We start from the raw sequence: 19,945 nt of genomic DNA on the forward strand, positions 1-19,945 counted from the left end.
TATGGAGATAAATGTGGTTGAAACACAGCATTTTGGACAAAATTCACCACATATTTTGTACTGCTACAGAAACTGAGACAGACAAGTGATAAAACACAACACACAAATGTGATTAGCTTTCTCTGAGGGCTCCAACTCCCCAGCAACATTTCCTCAGGCTCCAGGATAACAAAGGTCAGGTTCACAGGTGCCTCCTCCTCAGCACTATATGAAGGAGTGACCTATACAGGAGGCAGTCCACTAAAGACTGCATTTTAAAGCCTCATGTTACAGCAAACTGCAGCTGCTAAAGCTGAACTGGAAACACTGGGCTGCCAGTTACAGTAATTCAGGAGTTGCTTCCCAAGAAGGCAAACAGCAGGAAAGGAGTGAAGATCCAGTGTAATGTACTGCCAGTCAATGCAGTGTCCATCACCCCTAGCACTGAGCCAGAAACAGCCATGCCTCACAAATATTAGAAATTCCCCATTTTACTGTGCTGTGGAACAGTGCAAAAGGACAGCACAGGCAGGAGAGTCTAGGCTTGCTTCAGGTCAGTGCCCTGATGGGGCAAATTCCTTCCTTGTGCACTTCAGCAGGTCAAGAGACACTGCTGAGACACAATCTGCAGGAAGAATGCTGATAAAACCATGCTGGAGCTGACTCATGTGCTATTCTGAGACCTCACTACTGTACACAGAGAAACAATTCTCAGTGTACTGAAACAGCAAGCAAGGACCATGATCCTAAAAACATTCTCACCTGTTATGCACAGGTTTGTTACTGGTGAAGTCCTAACAAATCTCTGCTTTAGAAACAATGGGGTTTTTTACTCTAAAACAAAACAAATGAACTTTTGTAATATTTAACAATAAACCCAACTCCATTTAAATAGCCAATAAATTGTTTTAAACCAGCTTACCAAGTCAACTAACAAAATATTCATCAATTTGAAAACAGCAACAATCAAAGCAAATTAATTTAGAGAATGATAGTGAATGCATGAGTGAATAATTTAAAAGTGTACATGAGTTACCATCACTTCTTGTAAAACTCAATACTGTGTGAGGTTGTGAGAAGCATAGGAAAGGACACCTTGTTATACCACTGATATAAAAATACTGAAATAATTTGTATTGCAGGGAAAAAACCTCAGCTGAACAAGCACTGCATATTACTGAAGACTCACTTTTGCAGAGATGTTTTTCTTAAGGAAAAAAAGAGTTTTCCTTCTAGAACCATCAATCATGTTCAAAAAACCAAAGTTTTACATTCTACCTACCTTTTGGTTCATTTAAGAAAAACTTACACAGCTTTTTATCATGCATCCCAGCACACTTTAGGTGTTGTTAATCTTTACAGAAACCAGTACAGAAGTGTTTTATTCTGTTGAATAGGTATTAATCACACAGTAAATGTAAGATATTGTATTGATAGATATGTTATGATTTCACAATATTTGACCACTGACATGCAAACAGCAAAGCAAAATGAGGGATGGCATTTTTATAATAGGCTACCCTAACTGGAAAACAGTGTTACATCACATGGTGAAAATGAAAAGCTTTGAAAACCATTATCTTACTCATCTCACCACTCTTACTCATGGATTATGCTACTCAGCATCCTGCTGTACAGTCAACCCACAGCATTTGAAAACCAAGCTGCAAGATGTTCAGAAATTTTGAAAAGTTAATTTACTGTAAAAAGTGGGATTATCAGCAGACAGTATTATGACAAAGCAGAAGACAACACTCAGAGCTGCAGTTCTTTACTAAGGCAGCATCAACAGTCTTGAAGACCACAGTTCTCAGCACATCCAAAATGTGCCATACCTTCAACCTTCCTTGACTAATTCTGCCAGTTTTGTTAAGACAGAAAATGAAGTATGTCCACTATAAAGCATTACATCCTTCAGGCTGAGACCTTCTGGTTTGTCTGTCTGTTCACACACTACAGTAAACTTGGAGATCTTTAACAAAACTATCAGAAGTTCAAAGTAGACACAGAGATTGAAATCTTGGCTCTTCAGATATGGTTAAGAGCCAACATAACACCCAACCTCTCTCCAAGAAGAATCACAGTTTGTAAGACTTGTTAGCATTTTTAAAAAATCACACTAATTTAAAGGCATTTCCTCTCTCTAATTGATAAAAATAAAATTCAAAAACATCACTTGTTAATCAAGCAGACACTATTGGTGAATAATATGAAAATAAGCAACCCAGGAACAATGAATTAATTTAAAAAACAAATGCCAAGATAGGACACAGAATTTTTGAAATCTTTGTCCCTAAAAAACACTAAAATCTGATAGAAATGCTATGCCTCTAAATTTCATGGAGATAGAAATTGGGAATGATCTGGAGCTCTTAGAACTACAGTTTCCATGGAAAAGCTAGCACAAAATAGGAAAAAAAATCATGTAAAGACTGGGAGTCTGGTAAACTATGTTCTGTGGTCACAAAATACTTTTCAAAAGCATTGCTTGAAGAGTCAGAAAGTGCACATTTCTAAAGAAAAGGTCTCAGAATTGCATGACAGTTTTTGCAGACACCAGAAGCATTGCACAACGCACCTGTTACCCTCCTTTTACATGCACAACCTTCCACCACAACATTCTGAGCCCAGGGCTTGCTCTTGGTTCCCCATCATTCTTAAACCCCACCACACCTTAGGCTAAAACCAATTTTTCCTCCTACTGTGTGATATTTGGTCAGCAAACATCTACATTTGGGTTCTTACTAAAACACTGTCCCTTCTCTTATTTGGAAATTACAGGACAAATTCTTAAAAGAAACCAAAAAACCACTGCATCTACACAGAGTACCACAAAATAACATAAGACATAATTAAGCAAAGCCATTTTTGACATGACATTTGACAAGGATCTGACCTATTCTACAGAACTTTTAAAACTAGAAATTACAAAAAAAGCTGCCTAAAAAAACCATCTTTTCTTTCAGTTCTAGCAACAGATTGTTTTAGTAACAGCAATCTGTTTGACAAATGAAATTACCAGACATCAGAAGATAATAAGAGTCACAAGGCAGTGAATCACTACAGAACAAATCAAGCAAACTGACCAAGGAGCAGTCAGAGTCTGCATTTCCTGCACTCCTACAGGTGAAACATTTAGAGAAGATTTTTTTTTTTTTAATAGAACAGCTCTTCAGGTCTGCCTATACTACAAGGAAACACATCAGAAAGCCTGTGTGCCTGCAGGGAAACAGGGAATAGATTGTCATTGCCAAGGATGAAACAACCAAGGAGATTTTTCCCGCACAACGTTAGTGTTAACCCACCCTTAATATCAGAAAACCTTTCCTGCCAGTCTGGAAAGAATTTGAGTAGAAAGTTTGTGGAATATCACTATGGGAGGTTTTGTAGAAGTCAGATAAATATTTGTGAAGTGTGCTTTGGGTACAGCTGATCTGTCATTCAGAAGACTGAAGTCTTCCCCTGAAGGCAACTTTCACATCTATTTTTTTTTTCACTCCAAGTCACAGCATTTTTAATTGCTAATAAACTTGCAGCTTCCAGTTTGGTAATCCCTTAAACTCACATTTTTCTGTAGGAACAATACAGTAGGAAATTGTGAAGATATTCACAGTCAACAGAAGTATTGAAATTGTTTCTGACAGAACAATACATTCACTGTCACTCTTTCTCTGCAAGCACACTTCAAAAAGCTGCACTTTTGAAATTTAGTTGTCTTGCAAGCAAACACAGAGCACTTGACTGTTTTTCTTTTCAACAGACTCAGCTAACCTAATGTGAACACTTCCTACAATGATCAGAGCACTTTTCTTGAAACTCATTGTAACATGATTAGTGATGAAATTTTTCCACATAATGAAGCTTAGTACATTTTATTAGGAGTAACAGGAAGAAATTTTAGCAAAAGTGAATCAAAATCAAAGTCTTTACACTTAACTGCATCATATTTTACTTGCTGGAGATGTAAATGTATATTTATTACTATGGTCCTTCCACTTGCAATTGCCCTGTAGTGACAGCAAACATTTACTTTTCATACAGAAATCCTCATACCACCTGAGCATCACGTATTTTAGATTTGAACCTACTCCAGTTAAAATTGTATTTCTTAGGTGTGACTGGGAGAGGAAATATCAAAGCATTCATGTAAATATGAAGGGTACAAAAATGTAGATTCTTTCTACCTCTAAACATTTTAATTACCTAAACACCACATAGCAGTCTGAATATAGTTCATTTACTAATGAAAAACCCTGAGATTCATGAGGCATAAAACTGAGCAGCTACAAATGACATGCCTATTTTTTGCTACTTGAAATTTTGAAACATTTCTCCTGCCCTGTAAGCTCTATATGCTTATTTTATAAGAAGGAAACAAAGTTTATAATGTGCATTCTTATTCAGGGAAAGCATCAACGCACTTAAATGAGATGTAGGAAATTTAATTTATGGATAGTATTTTCAAGAATATACCCTTTAAAGTAATGAAAGGCATGTATCTAACAAAGGTTCATTTTAAAAAGCTCTGATGATAAAAACTAATACAAAAAAAATTAATGGCATACATTAAATGTACATAAAAATCCCAGTGAAATCAGGAAGTTGCCACTTGGATTACCTGACAGGAGCGAAACTGGTTGACCAGCAGTGTACATCTCTGTGGGTCTTTTCTTCCATCCAAACTGTCCAGTTCAGCTGCTACTTGATTTAGTTCCTCATCAGCATAGTAGAACTGAGCAAGGAGCTGTGGGTCTGTTCTCTGCATTGGAGACATGAACAATATCACATTACTATTGCAAAAAAACCCCAAATCAATCCCAAAAACTAAAACAACTTTAGCTAGTTGTATTTACTGTGATTTTTTTTGGACATATAAGCCAGATAAGCAGTATGACAGCATGGAAAAGAATGATATTGAGATTATTTACACACACTCAAAAATTTTTTCTACTTTGAAGAAAAAAAAAAAACCTCTCAAAAAACATCTCACATAATAAACCTGAGACATTACTCAGCTACTATTATCTCTAAAACCACCCTGTCATTCTCACTTCTTGTGGCATAATTATCTGGAGGAGCCAACAACTGAATCAGAAGTTTTGTTTATTAAACAGAAGCAGACTTCAGCTCTAGGCAGAACAAGACAAAGTTGCTTTCCAAGCTAAAACAAACAAACTCTACCCCCAAACCTATGAAGCAATGGAATCATCTATCAAGCACCATGGTAACCTTTGCAGCATGGTCTGGTCAGAATCCTCCCTTTGAGCATCACAAGAATGAAGCCACAGAAGAGAAAGGTACTGAATCTGCCAGGGCCAAATTTACAACATTAATAATATCACTAAAAAAGGCATTACAGAGAGAAAATTATGTCACAAGCCTTTCAGGTGGCAAAGAACAGAATCACAGAATCATCACAATGGATTTCTGGCCACATTCAAACAAAGCAGCAACTATAATAAAAAGACCAAACAAATAAAGGAATGACTCCTCAAAAACACTGAGAAATATAAATAGTAAATATTTATACCATAAAAGGATTTTTTTGAACATTAACAGCTAGGAGTTCTGGTTCCAACATCTTAATTGTAAGCTGTCAAAAATCTACAGTCTTGAATAATGTCTTCACTATAGCCCTGATATAAAGGTGCCCAGGGAGAAGAATAAAGCTTGTGATATATGGTCAGGGAAAGAAACAAAATTCAAAACAAATGCTAATAAGAGGGAGAGCATGTAATTACTCTACTACTAAATTTTACGTTGTTTAGTTCTAAATTTCTGTATTTATAGCCAAGCTTAGTCAAGCATTTCTTTAAGCATTCTCTACCTGATGATTTTATTATTTCTGACTTTTATATTTTCCTTCAGCATTTACCCACAACCATTAAAACCCTCTAGAAAATAAACAAAGATGCAGGATTCTGTGTATGGAACTGTGACAAAGCATGACTGCTGATTTTTAAGCATCTAAATTGCATTGCAGAAGCAAAATAAGGCAATTTATTAAGACTGGTCTCAAGCAAAACAAGTATGAGACACTTAGCTCCCACATGGCTGATTTTTTCAACTGGAGGAACAGAAGTTTTAATTGAGTTCTCTCAACTGTGTTATGTTTGGTGTGGATTAGTAGTGTGATCTTTGATTAATTGTGTCAATCATATGCGGTCCCTGGCAAGATGAAACTGCATGAAACTCTAAACCTCTTCACAGGGGGCCACTTAAAGTGAATAAAAGAAAAGTTTACTAATTCAATTTGCTGTGCTAGGTAACAGAAAATTAGGGATAGTGCCATGTTCAATGCCAATTTTTATTTTCAGTTTATGCAAAATATGGTTCAAATAATTTAATCCAAATTCTTTACTATTCTTTGGCAGAATGAGAATTAGCAATTCCCATCCTTAGGTACTAAAATTAATAGAAAGACTTAATTTGAAAACATCTCATGGAGATGTTTTCACTTACCCTGGTAGTTTGTTTCAGGAAATCATCCCATTTAACAACAAATTAATGCATCCAAGATCTTGTTTTCATTTGGTGGACTTCACCAACACTGCTCATTTTGCCTTTTCAGTATTAAATCTATTTTCCTATTTCTTTTTCACTGACTGCAGTAACCCCTTTAAACATGCCACCACTGTGGAATGCTCTTTTGAGTTTGGGATTTTTGGGGAGAATTTTTGTTGCACAGGAAGGTTTTTTGGATGTGGTGATACAGCTGTAATCATCTCAACAGCCTCTTCAGTATGAGCTCTCCAGGCAGGCCTGCAAGTACACCTTGCATTCCTTCTGCCTAATGTCCCTTTATATTCCACATATTCAGCCCAACAAATGGCCCAGGGTATCCTGAGTATCTTTGCTGCCAGCACAATGTACCAGTGGAGAATATTCTTCATAGATTTGAAACCATCACTTCATATATGGTCAAAACTTGCTTTCCCCATTTTGTATGCTGTACACAAACTATCATTCCAGCCAGTACCAAAACAGGAATCAGCACACCACAAATTAAACAAAAAAAAAAAAACTCCAAACAAAGTAACACACATTTAGCCATGTTATACAATAATACACCATTATTTTGGGAAAGATCCCTCACTGAGTATTTATTTTAATGATTTTCACTTTTTAGTAAGTTCCACTCAATAAGTCAGATACCAAAATCAGAAGATGCCTGCCTGTCATACACAAAGTCACTATAAAACTGTCCATATGAACAAGTTGTATTAACTATTGAACTGGTTACATACTGGCTTTACCCATCAAGTCCAGCCAATGAACAGTGACCAGGATTAGGTTAGTTCAGTTTAGTGCATAATGAGTTCTGATCTGATTTTTCAAACAGGATTTAAAGAGACTGCAAGAGAATGTTAAAAAAAAAAATCTTAATTTACCTGTTAGCTTGTTACAGGTTATTAGAGACCTGTTAGCTAGTTACAGGTCATTAGATTAATAACAGGTCTGTATAATTATTTATTGCACATTATCAAAGGAAAAGATGCCATTCTCACATCTTGTAAACAACCTGGTAGACCAAAAGCAGGAACTCTCACTAAAAAATAGTGACAACTAACAGAGAAGAAAAATTCTAGCGTAGACTTCCCAGCATGAGACAGAGACCAAAAAATAAACTACCAACAAGAAGCCAGGGTGCCAAGAGACCAACCTCAAACCACACAGTAATTCTGGAATCTAGGCATCACTTTGAAAATCACATTTACAGACATAAGGGTGGTTCTTAGGGACACATCCCCTTTTGAAAAAAAACTGCAAGTACTTTTTGCATGATTTTTAACAGCAGGTTTCAAGTATCTCTTTTTGAGTAACAAAATGTGTGTCATTTTAGACCTGACAGCAGCCCACAATTTGAACATTAAAGGGAAAGTTTTCCCCCAGGTTTCTGTGATCCTTTGTAGAGAAGCATAGATTTTCTTCGGGCTTTTTCTTCTACTGAGATTGCAACAGGAATGCAGCAGCCACCACCAAAAGAAGGCATGATGATCCCAAAGAAGCCAAAGAACAGACAGAAGCAAGGGAACCATGCAAGTGAGCAATAGTGATAGCACTATCTTCTGAAGCCTGCCAACTCTCCTCTGGAAAATAGTCCATCATTTTTGAACTGCTGATCTAAAGTCTTCAGAACAGCTAAAACCCAACCCTGCTTAAAATAAATTCTATGCACTTGAAAAGCTCCAGGTCTTCCATTGTTCACTGGCACTCTTCCAACACTAAGCATTTGTTTTTCTGCCACACATTCAGGAACCCTGACTTGATCCCTATGGAACAAAACTATAGAGAAAAGCAATAATTCTATGCCTTTGCTGATGGTAAATCCAGATTGTCTTTTGACACTGGAACAAAGTAAACTTACATCCACTAGGGTAACTTTTCAAGTAGAACTTGGTAAAAGATGCATTTTACACAAATACATGTATTTTATTACACATTGTATGAAATGCCTTCACAACCACAGGACAATATTTGGTGACAGAACATGTGCAATACTTTTAACTGCTGCAGGGTGCAGATGACACAACCCTTCCTTAACCAGGAAGGTTAAACATCAGCTCAACCATTCCTATTCTGCTACAGCTCTAACAGCTGAAGTGAAGTTTTTGAGAGAGGCCATCACGTTCACATCAGTGGAACTGCCCTGCATCTATGCAGCTTCCTTTATTCCCCCTGTGGTAAGGGAAAGGGCTGTTTTAAAAGCCTGGACAGTAAGGAGTTAATGCATTGCTATGCCTCAAACACCAATTTCTCACTCAAGTGAGAAAGTCAGAACAGGATGTGCCTGGAAATGGGGGGTGTGCAAACAGAGGACAGCACCTTTCTGGAGCTGATTTTCCCATTCAGGTCCATGGTGAGTGCACCAAATCAAGTGGAGCAGCATGGAAGTGGGGTCAAGGAGTCAATAGGGCCAAGTGAGGCGGCTCAAGAGCACCCAGGACCTAAAAGTGCTCCCTCACTCTTTTTGGGAATTCTCCATCAGAGCACTGTGCGTAGCCCACAGTGTGCCATGAGACTTGGAGGGATCCCACCCAGGAAGGGACCCAGGCATTTCCATGCCAGCTCAAATGTACATAACCTGACAAACTTTTTGTTTCATGGGCCCCACTCCCAAACGATCACATCTGTGAACAACAGAACAGCAAAACAGTAGTCAAGCCTCACCACTGGACCCACAGGTGGTGTCATCTTTCCTCTCAACTATCTGCTCTTATCCTTCTCTTTCTCTTCCTTGTGTATTTTGTGATATTTTTATACTTTCATAAAAGAGAAACAAAATGCCCACATACTTTCCACTGCAAATGAATTGTTTTAAAATAAACCTGCCTCATAAATACACTAGTCACTCAGTGTCTTTTCACTGTAATTCAGCCCAAGGATTTTATTAACAAGAATCTCAGCCTGCCTCAGAGGCAGGTCATAATAGTAATGTGTCTCCAATAAGGAGGGTCCAGTTGTTCTCAGTCTAAATCTGTTGCCTACTACATTTTCAGGGAAAGGAAAGAGGCACAGGATCAACCTCAAACTTTCCAATCCCCCAAATAAGTACTGCCATTATCAGACAGTCCCAAATATGAACAACTACAGCAGAGCACAGAAATTTTTTTAAAAGGGACTTCCCAAGAGGAAGCACATTCCCTTTAGGATGAAAATTCATGAAAGCTATAGGGTAGAAACTTGCTTCTATCTGCAGTGTACAGAAAATAATGACTCTGTATTGGAAGACAACTCCTTGTACCAGGTGGCAATGTGGTCTGTGCAAAAGGCAGAATTAGGCCCTAAAAATTTAAATATAGGCACTGATGAGCCAATCCAGTATTTTTAAAGCTTACAAATGATGTTGTATATAACTAGTTTTAAGCTAAAAATTTAACTAAGACCTACATAACATTATCAGGAAAAATAATTTTGTTAAAAAGCGACAGGAATTAGGCACAAAGTCCAAAGTGTACTTATCCCCATCATGGAAATGTAATGTACTTACAGCAACAGAAACTTAGTCAATTTACAACTTTTTAAAGCAGTCACAGTTGCAGTGTAGATTTAACTGGCAGATGACAAATTCCAAAGACTGAAAGTACTTCTTCAAAAAGAGATATCAGCAAGTGGTTACATCTGCTTATTTCTCACCTCACATGTAAGCAAGTGTATTCACATCCTTCCTTTGGACAGGCACTTGGAATTTGTCATTAATTTCCAAATGCTGATAAATAGCAAGAAGAAACAATAATTCTCCAACAAGCAGGTGAGTCAAAAATCCTGGCATTTAACTGTCAGAAGGTTTAGCAGCAAAAATTTTTCTTCGTACTAAATGAAAGAGGAACTGCTGTTGCAAGTACATAGTTGGGGGGTTGTTTGGTTCTGGGTTTTTTACTTAGTTTGTGGTATTTTCCTTTTAATCTATTATCTGAAATGCTATCTGTTAGAGAAAAAAAGGAAAAAAAATTCCCTCAACAATCACATTTTGTACAATGTCATGAAGTCTTATTCTAGTGTTGCACATGCATTAAAAAAAAAAGGATTCAAAGATGAAGACAACAATTGGCAATTGATCACGAGGATATGGAAAAAAAAGCACTGTGAAAAAAGCTACAGCCTGGTTAAAGCTTTGCCAGCTGCTCTGTGTTTATCTATAGAATATCATCACACAAGCAAGAAAGACAGGTGAACAGCTTGTTAACACAATAAAATGCTAGCAGCACCTTAAGCAAAAAGACAAACAAAACAAACAACCAACCCCAGCGAGATAATGATTCATAGGACAACAAAAATCAGGTGGATAAATGTTTCCAATGTTCTCTACATTGGATGTAATTCAAACTCCCCCAAAAGGAACATCTTATAATGGTTATATTAAGTAGAGTACCAAACATCTGAGACTGCCACGCTGTGGGTTCTCACTCATGACAGATCAAGTCAGTGTACGCAGTTCCTATTTTTGAGTGTTCATACTAAACTGGAAAAGCATGTGCTCAAATCCATATTTTCTGGGGGAAGCACATCAGCATATGCTGAATACAAATTACTGAACCTTTTGGACATCTACTCTGCAAAACAGGAGCGCTCTGCAACTGAGCCCAGCCTCGATTTCTAGGAAAGAACACAGACCCCAGAAGAGAAAGGGGTTTTGCCGTAGGAGAGTGATGGAGCAACCACTTCTACCAAGAGTGGGGAACCTTCAAGGTTGCCCACTCATTCAGCCTATGGCAGGCTATTTTTAATTAGCAAGAAGTTAACCTTACCCAGATTGCATCTGTTCTGCTCTTGATGCCAACTGGTGAGTGATTTCCCTGCCTTTATCCTGACCCATGAGCTTTTTCATCCTATTTTCTTCCCCTGGCCTGTTGTGCACAGGAGTAAGAGAAGAGCTGGGTGGGCACCAAGCAGCCAGACAAGGTCAACCCACTCCTCTGAATTTGTTAAACACTTACCCCAAAGCCTCTCCCAGCAGCTAATGTCTCACAGTCTGACCTTAAGTTAATCACATTTCATTCTCAGCTGTTGCAAGAACTATCAAGTTCCAAGAACAAATATTTACTTAGAAACAAATTCAGCTTGTCAGGATACATACTGAAATATACAAATCACTCATTTTTTTTTCCTAAATGCTTTTATGCAGTTTGTTTCAGATTTGTCTAGATTTTTGTATTTAAATATTACACTAAGCATCTCTTCAAACAAAATTGATCCTGCAGTGCTTTTAGTGATTTGTTACCTATCAAGAGGAAAAGAGCCAATTTAGCTCCCTGGGCTTGTTGATCGATTATGCTCAATTCCAGATGTACAGCCCCAGCTTGCACAGAGGAATCCTGGGGCATTTGCAAGTGGCACCCAGCAATTTGTTCTGCAGCAATGCAAACCATCCTGCCACACTACATTTCACAACTTAACACATTAGAGGACTTTCAAGTCACTCTAGTTACGTCATACCATGTCTAATGCATGTGTCTAAATATTTATAGCAATTCCTAAATATCTGGGCAGTAATGACCTCTTAGACATGTCTAACATGTGAATTTCTCTCAAGTTATTATGTTGCTATAACCTTTTTTCCTTTCAGAACCAGACTTTCATTCTAAAAAAACCCAACTAAACCAAATAAATGAAAAAAACCCAACAACCTCAAGCAATCACTCTGTGCAGTTAAAGGACTGTTTTGAAGACTCTTTTTGGCTGTCACCTTTGAGCACACACATTCCTAAATTATTTTTTCCCTCCTAGGTCTATAGTTCCAGTACTTCAGTCATGCTTACCAGACCTGATAAAATATGAATTTTGCTTTGCTGTTCAGAACTAACTCATTTTGAACAATATGCCATATACAGTTTTTTACTTCTAGATCATAACAAGGATATCTTAATCAGAACACAGACAAAGCTCCAACAAGAGGGAAAACTGACCCAGCGAGTTGAAGCCTGCTGACTGTAAAAGAGTTGCTCCACAGTCCTTCTCAGGTATTAACAGGCATAGCACATTCCTCAGTTTCTTCATGTTCAAAGCACATCTTTATTTTTTTTTTTGGCTTAGCAAGCTCAGGGTAAGTCTGAGGTGTTCATATCATATTTTAATAAAAGCACCATCATCTGTGTGAAGCTGCTCATACATAATCTCATTTGCCTTGTAGGAGACTTTCAATAAACTCAAGCTGAACACCTTGACAGATGTTTGGGATTTAACTACCTTGGCATCGTATCAGTAGCACAATCAATCATTGCAACAAAAAGATTTCATCAAAACTTTGTTTCCAAGTGCATCTGTTCAAACCTGGTGATGAAAGAAACTGCTTGTACAGCCCTCAGCACAGAAACTTTTCCCAGCTTCTGCCTTCTGACAATAACTTCAAATGAATGTTTGCATAAGTAAATCTTTTGATCTTATTTCCACTATTTCAGCTAAATCATATAAGCAAGTAGCTTTCCAAGTGCCATCATCAGTCACACTGTTTCCTACTCAGTTTTCCAGGTAAAAGCAAGCTTCAGTGGTGGTTAGTCCCGTATTTAGCCCAGCACCCATCTGTGGAGTTCACCCATGTCTAACCAGGAAAACACTCCAGACACAGTCCCCAATATCAAAGATTTAAAATCACCTATCTTTGCACAAAGTCCCCACTTCCTTGTAGGCAGAGCCTACCTAAAGTTTTAGGGAACTTTTAAGAATTCCATTGCTTTTAACCACTTGACACTGTGATCAGTATCCTTTTCCCAAGCACACTTGAGCATGAATAGTGGCTTTGAAAATTACCAGAACATGAGCAAAAACAAAGGGAGAGGAAAGGCACCAGACAGACAGACCAACAGCAGGACTTGAAACCATGTTTAAAACCTTTTAAGCAGTCCAACAACAAAACATATTCAAGTACACAAAAAGCAGGTATTTGCTGGAGACAGGAAACTGACTGGATGCTAGTGCACGGCAGAAGGTTCCCATGCATCCCTGCTCCCACTCCCTGCTGAATTGAATTTTTTTTTTGCTCAATTAGGCATTCACAGGTCTTTTCAGACAATATCCTCAAGGTCTGTCCTTGGTCTCCTGGTCACGCAGAAAACCTCTCCTGGGAGACAAATGGGTTTGTACAGCTATCGCTGTTTTCTGTGCTAGCTCAGCATACAGTTTGAGTTTGACCACTTCTCCTCATCAGCATGCATGCTGGATAAGCTCTATCAGTCTTCAGCTATTCTCCACCCCAAACTGCTCCTTTTAAATCAAGACACAGAATGCACAAAAACTAAGCAGAAGTTAAAGGCAACCATGAATGCTTTTCATGCTTAATATGAACAGTTCTGTATCAATTTATTGAGAGGAACAATAAAACAAAAATCCAAACAAAACAAAACACAAAAATACCCCAAACTCTCTAGTCAATACATATAAGTGATTCATACAAGGATTTTCAAATCACATATTGTTTCTTCTGGAAAGATCAAGCTCTTCTGACCTGGCTGATGCCTCTTCAGGTACATATAAAACCCTACATAATTATGGCACCACCTGTTTAATGAATGGACACTTTTCCCACATTCTCAGCAACAGCTTTCAGAGAGGCTATTACACATACACTCTATTGCCTATCCCCTTTTACTGACCAGCAATATTGCTTTCACATAACTGTTGGTTGTCCCCAAATGCATTCTGCAAATTTCACGTTGCCAGGTATTTCTATAGAATGCTAAATGGCAAATGAGACAAAGGCATTAATTGCAAAAGTGATGTTAAAAGGAAATTCATTACTGGTAATGCTTACTGTAATATTTACAATGCCTTGGAAAGAAGGCAAACTAGTTTGCCTTTACTGTATTTGATAATAATATTGAAAAACAACATTACATTGGAGGCACCACAGAAAGGAGAAATGTGATGTTTGAAAAACAAAGCTAGCTCAAGTAATGCAAAAATACTAGCTCATAAGTAAAAATGGACTTTTATTTCAATGTAAACACCTTCTGCAGACCTTTATTAGCAGACAATAGAAACCTTTATCCTCCAGCACAGCTGAATATCTTCTCTACCATCCTGCACTATGCAGGCTCTACACCCCAGTCAGGCTCCAGAAATGAACACTAACTAGGGACCGTACCAAAATCACAGAAAGACTCAAGACACCTCGTATGTAATGGGGCAAAGAATTCCAGTGCTTCCAGAGCCTCAAGGAAGGACACCTGCTGGAGTAGCTTTAGCTTTTATTTTAATCACATAACAGGTTAAACTGTTCCATTGGTTTCACTGTGAATACTGCATTTGACACAAGGTACAGCATAAATGCAGTCTTGGATCAAAGCTATTAAATTTATTTTCAGCTGCAACAGTGAATATTTTTCCCTAAGCAACATAAAATCCAAGTGTCAAAGGTTTCCTGACATTTCTAAAATCCAAGTTCACAATTATTGCCATTAATTTCGAGACTGCTCTGAAAACAATCATTAACAGTTGCATCCAGCCTGACTTCCCCAGGTTTCTAAACTACAGTCACACAATCACATTACTTACCTAAACCATGTCAATTTGCTCTAGAAGGGGCAAGAACAACCACAGGCATTCTCCTATTCCTCATTTTTCCTGCTCTAGCCTGTTTTGTGTAAAAAATGCAAAGTGAAGGTCAGAACCTGGAAGTACTTTCCCACAGAGGTCTTCCCTAAACCAGACACGAATCTCTCCAGCCCAATCAGTATTTTGTTGTTCCATTCCAAGGTTCAAAGATGAGATCTCCAGATCCCTCTAGGTCTGCCAGGAGCAAATGGTACAATTTCCTTCTGAAGGCAAGAGACACCACTTAAAGCTTACTGAAATAAAAATTTCGTTTTCGCCCTTTCTTGCTACCTTAGAGACAAACTCCTTTGCATCTGAATTTAGCTCCAGCTTTTTCTGTTTTGCTCCCTCCAGCAGTGGTTACACCACACCTGAGCCACAGCTCTGCTTTAATTTCCAAAATCCAGGGTGTATGACACGGGCAAGCCTGCAGACTGAAAATGCCTGCAGAGCTTCAGGGACAACCAGTGATGATCTAAAAAAATCTCAATGCATTATTAAACACAAACCTCCTGCTTTTAATACACATGACCTAAGAAACTGTGGAGAAATACTTAAAGGAGACTCATATTTTACACTTTTGTTGTATCCTGCAAACACAATCAAAGCAATTAATTGAAAAGTCTTACAGTGAAACATTTTTGGTTATCCCTCCAAGCAGTTACTTCATCTAATCAGGCAACAGTTTCCTCATGTACTGAATATTTTACAATTCTAATGCTATATGGCTTTTCCTTACCAAGTTACAGGTGAAACACAGCATTTCTTTTCAAAGAAAATGGAGTAAAGACTGACAGGGAGTTCTTTTAAAGCTGCATATATTCATACCAGTATACCATAACTCAGATTTTTTTTGCTATTTGTTTTCCTTGATATATTTTTTTACATTATTTGTAATTATTAATGATATTCATAGAAAATCATTACAAGACAAGCTAAAAGAGAGCACATCCAATTAAAGCTTCTGTCCAGGAAGATACATTAACTTCAGAGACGATATTATCACATCCCAAAATTGTGCTGTGAACACAAACACCATTCAAAACCATGACTAATATCCATAATCCAAGATATGTGTTGAGAGAAATTTCATTCATTTACTTTTTTGTTTATTTATTTGAAAGAAAAAAGGAAGTACAGAATTTATCAACTGGAAATGACAGGCAAAAGAATATAACTTGGAACTCATGAAGTCTGGGGATATGCATGTATTTTCAAGGGCCATCGAAGATTATTTATATTCAGCAAAACACAATTATGATTTTGAAATGGACTGAAAATAGAAATGTAAATCAAGTTGGCAGTGTATTTCTACTCTCCTAGCAGCTACTGCTTGGTTGTTAGTGTTACTACCTACACCAGCCTAAGGACTAGTCAGGACCCAATACAACCTGAGACAAAAATGGGTATTACCTCTAGGGGGGTGGGTGGGTCTAATTACAGTAAGATGGTAAAAGTACTGACTGATTACAACACAATGACTCATTATGGGGACATGTATTTATATATGAATTCCACATTCAGCAAAATAATCTGTCAAAAATTTATGGCAAAAATTCCCAGGTGTATCAATGTAGATTGTTTCAGAAAGACCAGTCTGAGACAGGCAGATCAACATTTAAATTACACAAAAGCCACGTGTGAAATATTGTGGTTACTGTTTAAAGTGTCACTGAATGCTGGAAGTGCTGCAATGAGGAAAGCAATAAAAATCTGAGGCATAAGATACAAAAAAAGAACAACCAAAAGTACTAAGGCAAAGCCAAACAGTACCAGTGTTGAGAATAGAGCAAACACAGGAAATAAAGATATAAACTGAAAAGATGGATTTATAAACCAAACACAAACTTTCCTCTTTGAAAAGCATCTTGGAGCTCCATAGTAAATCCAGCCCTTCTCACTGGTAATTTCTGAGCATCAAAACCCAAAGCTAAATTCTAAAGCTGTGATGAATGCAGGGCTCCTGACAAGACAAATCCTAGAGTGCCAGATCTTTTCAGTGGTGCCCAGGGACAGGACAAGCAGTAATGGCCAGAAAATCAAACCCAGCAATCAGCACGAGTCAGAACTTGACACTGAGGGTGGCAGGGCAGTGGAGAGAGGCTGCCCAGGGAGGTCATGGAGTCTCCCCCTCTCTAGACATGAAAAATTCACCTGAACTCATTCCTATGTAACCTTCTCCAGGTGCCCCTGCCTTGGCAGGGATGTTGGACTGGATCACCACCAGAGATCCCTTCCAACTCTAAACTATTCTGTAATTCTGTAAATGAAATAATTTGAATTATGAAAATTACATTAATAGCCATTGTATATATAAAATTGCATTAGTAAAGGAAAACTTCAAGAAAGCTATGCTAGCTATTTTATTCCATAAAGGAAAAACTAAATTACCTGTGAAGTGAGACTTGCTAAATTACCAGAAGAGCTATTACAAACATCTTTATTTCCCATGAAATTTCATTATGCAAAATATGAAAAACCAGGAGACTGCTAGACTTCTCAATGACTATATATAATGTTTCTTACCACAGGCTTGTTTGCATTGGTGAAGCACAGACATAGAGAACCTCCCAAACACCCCAAATTTCTGCAAAGGAGCTTAGTGAGGCTGTGGTCTGCCACCCCACACCCCACCACCATCAGGGTGCCATTTGTCCCTCTGTGGCAACACATGAGTGACTCTGCTGCTGCCCAGCTGGACCTGCACTCAGCCCAGAATGCCAGGTGGCCCAGCAGAGCCTTGTGCTTCCCAAAAGAGAACAAAAGGGAGAAATTTCTCTTACACACTTAATTTCTCTCTGAATAAATAGGTGCATAAAAACATGTACAGCACTTAGAGCAAGATATACTGCAGGAAAAAAAATTTAAAACCCCAAAAATTGGAATTCAAAGAGAAAAGTTCCTTTTGTCTTCATTCTGCTCAGGGCAGCACTGATTCAGAATTCCTCTGCACACATTGTCCTCTGCAACAGATGGGAAAACTCCCCAGCAGAGCAATATTATACACTTCATCAATTAATTGTGGAGGACAACATGACTCTCATACATTTCATTTTACATGCTGAGGAATTTATTCTGACTTGCAGTGGATGACAGTCCAATGCAGGTTTGCCTTAGTACCTCACCACAAGCATTCAAGCATTGCTCAGTACAAGGGACAATGTGGCATTCACATTTTCTGAAAAAATCCCTTCGCCCAGGATTTTTCTCCTAGGAAGCTGAGAGGCCTCAAAGAAAAGGAAAACAATTCTTATCTCATTTGCTTCTCCTGTGATGTGCTCATGTGGAATGTGTTTGGAGATTGTTCACCCACAGGTGATTGTTCCATTGGACTCGGCTGTCAGTTGTTTTCACTTTTTGGCCAATTGGGGCCAAGCTGTGTCAGGACTCGGGAGAGAGTCAGGAGTTTTCATTATGATCTTTTTAGCATTCAGTACCTTTTCTGTATTCTTTAGTATAGTATAGTATTCTTTAATATAATATAGTGTCATAAAATAATAAATTAGCCTTCTGATAAGATGGAGTCCTCCTCATCACTCCTCTTGGACATCAGCAAAAATCTCAGCGATAGGACTGCAGTTTGATAACTGACACTGCCCTTATAACCAACCCACTCGATGATGTCAACTTCCAAAAAGCCCCACTCTAACAAAATATCATCACAAAAACTTACTCTTCAACAGCAACTAGAGCAAGCCACTTGAAATGACAAAAACAAGCTTTTCACTCATTCTCTGCAACACCCCAAAGTCTCTTTCATGCTGCCACAAGACAGATTCACTGATTTATATACAAGGGGAAAAAAATTTTGCTGGTTGCCATTGGAAAAGCTCACCTAAAGCACCAAACTGACAAATTGAACTGATTTCTGATAATGAACTGATAAAACAGAATGCATGTTACAAAGTTGAAATAAAACTTCTTCATTCTTTGCTTATTCTATTTATCCCATATACACAAAACCAGTTTTTTGCAACGTCTATTTTTTCAGTGGCACCTTGAAAGAGTGGCAATAAAAACACTTCTGAACACATTTCAGGTGGACCTCAGTCACTAATATTCTTTTATATACTTTAAAGACATATGAAGAAACATTCTTAGTGGGAAATTAAGTATGTCTGAGTTTCCTAAGGTGTAGCTCATTGACTCACATTCCCACATGACTTACTGAGTCCTTTCAGAGGTTTCTAAACCCTTACCCAGCCTAAGCATTAACTCCACCTAGACTGAAATAACATGTTCTGAGGGTTTTTTCCCATTCATAAAATCAGCACAGTTCTAGCTGGAAAAGAGTCAAAAGTAGCAGTTTTCCAGACTATTTCTCAAGTTTGTCTGTCAGCTTGTGCCAAGAAAAACTCCACTTAGGCATCAGCAGCCACAGCACCCCAGAAATAGAGAGGAAAAAAAAAGCATAATGCCAAGGAGTCCAGAGGAAAACCAAAGTTTGGTAGAGTGAAATCCCAGCCCATTCCCTGAGAACTGGGCATTAAGAATCTGGTCCAGTTTTAATGAGTCCACACCTGTGCAGGAGAAAGGCAACATATGAGGCTGTGAAGACAAAGTAAAAAGAACAAATCCTGCAAAGACAGAGCATAGCCTGGAACCAACATACTGCAGACACTGCCTTCAGAACTTTTCAGTTCTAGGCAGCAGATGGCTCAGCTATGCCAAAATACTTCTGAAGTACAAGATGTGTTCATTCATGGAAGCTCCTGTTACTTGATTTTCCCATTTGTCCTCTAGGATCAGGCTGCTGAGGCACCCCTCTGCCAACATGTTATTTCTCCTCAGAAAAACATTAACAGACTGAAGGGGAGAAGCTGACATCATACCTGATGGCTCCAAAATTACACATGGATTAGCAGCCTTGGCTTATTAAAAAAAAAAACAAAAAAACAAAAACAAAAACACCAACACAAAACAAACAAAAAAACCA

At 38.1% G+C, this 19,945-nt stretch overlaps 1 protein-coding gene across 1 annotated transcript in view; it reads right to left on the reverse strand.

Moving 5' to 3' along the window:
• ZFYVE28 (zinc finger FYVE-type containing 28) overlaps positions 1–19,945 on the reverse strand; it is a 146,465-nt gene that overhangs the window by 74,778 nt on the left and 51,742 nt on the right. Inside the window, exon 2 of the mRNA XM_084203833.1 lies at positions 4,598–4,738. Within this exon, the coding sequence (XP_084059959.1) occupies positions 4,598–4,738 (141 nt within the window). The remainder of the gene's footprint in view (positions 1–4,597; positions 4,739–19,945) is intronic.

This window comes from Fringilla coelebs, assembly GCF_963513975.1.
Source record: "Fringilla coelebs genome assembly, chromosome: 4".
Lineage (NCBI taxonomy): Eukaryota > Metazoa > Chordata > Aves > Passeriformes > Fringillidae > Fringilla > Fringilla coelebs.